Raw genomic sequence first — 3,144 nt, forward strand, 5'->3', positions numbered from 1 at the left:
TAGATCATTGATTCAGGGTGCTATACATCGAGGAATGTTGTCTTTTATAAAGCCTTATCATGGTGGTCGCCACTGAAGGAGGAGCTACCAAACTCTCAAGACTTAGAAGATGAACTGCATGAGAAGATGGGGGAAGACAAGGGAAGGAGAAGAATCTCCTAGTTCAACTAAGGAGTTGACGCCTACAATAGGAGATGATGAGCAAGTGCCTAATCTATCTGGAACACCAGATAAATCGATGAGTCCATGGCAAGCTGGAGTACATCAAAGTAGTCCAGAAGAGCTTCACCCGAGTCAACAGGAGGTTGCGATAGACAACCCACCACTTAGGAGGTCGACTAAATAGAGAAAGCCTAACCCAAGATACGTGGATGCTGCCTTAGCAGAAGAAGAGACCGTGAAAGAGCCAACGACATTTGAAGAAGCATCCCGAGACATAGAATGACAGAAGGCGATGGAAGAAGAGATTAAGGCATTGAACCAAAATCAGACTTGGGAACTAGTTCCAAAACCCAAGGATGTGAAGCCGATATCATGCAAATGGGTGTACAAAGTCAAGACTCGCCCCGATGGATCAATAGAAAGGTACAAAGCTCGACTAGTGGCTAGAGGATTCTCACAAGAATATGGGTTGGACTATGATGAGACTTTTAGCCTAGTAGCAAAAATTACAACGGTGCGAGTACTACTAGCACTTGCAGCGAGCAAATCTTGGAAACTATGGCAAATGGATGTAAAGAATGCCTTTCTACATGGAGAAATTGATCGAGATATCTACATGGAGCAGCCAAGTGGTTTCCAGAGTAAAAGGCATCAGGATTATATCTGTAAACTAAAGAAGGCCTTGTATGGGCTTAAACAAGTATCGAGGGCATGGTACGATAAGATAGGGAAATTCCTAGTGCAAATCGGGTTCTCGGTGGCACCTACAGACTCCGGTCTCTTTGTAAAATTCCAGGAAAGTAAACTAGCAATAGTGCAAGTGTACGTGGATAACTTGATCATCACTGGAGATGATGATAGTGACATTGAAAGGACAAGAGAGAACTTGTCCGTGCGATTCCAAATGAAGGAACTTCGAGAACTGAAGCATTTTCTTGGGCTGGAGATTGACCGAAGCAACAAAGACATATTCTTCTGTTAGCAGAAGTACGCCAAAGACCTATTAAAGAAATATGCGATGCTTGAATGCAAGCCAATTGCCACACCTATGGAGGCTAATGCCAGGCTATGTTCGGAAGAAGGAAAAGACTTGGAAGATGCAACTATGTACCGACAAATAGTTGGTAGTCTAATCTACCTTACATTATCGCGACCAGATATAGCTTACGCAGTTGGTGTGGTTAGCCGGTTCATGCAAACACCAAAGAAGCCGCATCTTGAAGCAGTACGTCGAATGCTGAGATATGTGAAGGGTACGATAGACCTTAGTTTATTGTACAAGAAAGGTGGAGCATGCAAGATAGTTGGGTACTGCGATGCTGACTATGGTGGTGATCATGACACAGGACAATCAACTACTGGATACGTATTCAACCTTGGCTCAGGAGCAATCTCTTGGTGTAGCAAGAGACAACCTACAGTATCTTTATCAACCACGGAGGCTGAATACAGAGCAATGGCAATGGCAGCACAAGAAAGCACATGGCTTATGCAGTTAATGAGGGATCTTCATCAACCAGATGATTATCCAATGATATTGCGCTGCGACAATCAATCAGCAATCTGCTTGGCTGAGAATCCAGTGTTTCATGCCAGGACCAAGCATGTTGAGGAACCAAAATCAGACTTGGGAACTAGTTCTAAAACCTAATGATGTGAAGACCGACGACCAAGTTGCAGACATACTCACGAAAGGACTTAGCAATGCTAAGTTCACCGAATTCAGAAAGCAACTTGGCATGATGACCAAGGCAGAATTGTGAGAGTTGGTGCTGAGGGGGAGTGTTAAATGTCATCACCACCTCTCTTGAATATTCTGGAGTCTTCCGGAAACTTCCAGACATTTCTGAAAAATTTTAGAATTTTCTAGAACCTTCCGGAAACTTCTAGAGTTTGATAGAGTTTTCTTGATTCTTCCGGAATGTTCCGAACTATACTAGAACCTTCCGGATTATCTTAGAATGTTCCGAAATATAATGGCACCTTATAGGATATTTGGAAGCTTCTAGAACTCTTTAGAGTTGTATTGATTCTAGAATCTTCCATAGCCCTTTATAAATATGGGAAGAGTCTCATTATGTAGATACATAAACAAAAAAGAGTGAGTTCAAGAGTAAAAGCAAAGTGTTCAAGTACTAAGAGTTCAAAAGAGTTTTTCCTTATGTGTGAGAGTTGCCATTCAAGAGTGATAGTTTGTGAGTGTTGTAAAGTATACCCTTGTTGTGTACAAGTATTTGTAATAAATATAATTACATTTACTTGTCGTGTTTAACTCTTCAAGTGCACCACCGGTAGGAAATTGGATTTAGAGCTTAGGGAAACAAATTCATGCTTCTATATTTAGCCAAAGCCCATCCCATGGGTTTAAAAGGCATCCCCTAGACCAAAAGTCCTTGGGACACCCGCCACAAACGACAAAATTTAATGCATTTGATCACCAATTAAAAGAAATAAAGCCTACAATTTAAGTGAATTTATGAGCCATGCTTGGGCGGTGTTTAAGAGTGAGTTGGCGTGGAGTACGTGAAGCACTACAATCTTAAAATATATAATTACCTTTAAGCCTCATATGAAATGCAGCCATCATCTCTCTAGATAAAGTGCTACTATTATCTCCTGTCTCCAATTATACAGACGTAAGGCCATCAATGGTCGGGGTAGGCTAGGAAAAATGAAAGATGGACCTGTATCCTTTCCAAGGAAAGCAATGAGGTGACAATAAAGAACAGATACCCCCTGTCGCGCATCAATGACCTATTCGATCAACTCAAGGGTGCCAGATACTTCTTAAAGATTAACTTGAGATCGGGGTATCATCAATTGAGAATTAGGGATAAGGATATCCCCAAGACAAGGTAACAAGGTACGTGCACTATGAATTCTGATAATGTCATTTGGTCTCACCAATGCTCCAGCAGTATTTATGGATCTAATGAACCGGATATTTATGCCATATTTGGATCGGTTTGTTATTGTTTTTAT

At 41.4% G+C, this 3,144-nt stretch overlaps 1 protein-coding gene across 1 annotated transcript; it reads left to right on the forward strand.

The window, feature by feature from the left end:
* Positions 1–1,028: 1,028 nt before the first annotated feature.
* Positions 1,029–1,813, forward strand: LOC131230615 (secreted RxLR effector protein 161-like). The gene has a single exon (XM_058226512.1). It carries the CDS (start codon positions 1,181–1,183, stop codon positions 1,811–1,813), a length of 633 nt encoding a protein of 210 aa, XP_058082495.1. The 5' UTR covers positions 1,029–1,180.
* Positions 1,814–3,144: the final 1,331 nt, after the last annotated feature.

This window comes from Magnolia sinica, chromosome 17 (assembly GCF_029962835.1).
Source record: "Magnolia sinica isolate HGM2019 chromosome 17, MsV1, whole genome shotgun sequence".
NCBI lineage: Eukaryota > Viridiplantae > Streptophyta > Magnoliopsida > Magnoliales > Magnoliaceae > Magnolia > Magnolia sinica.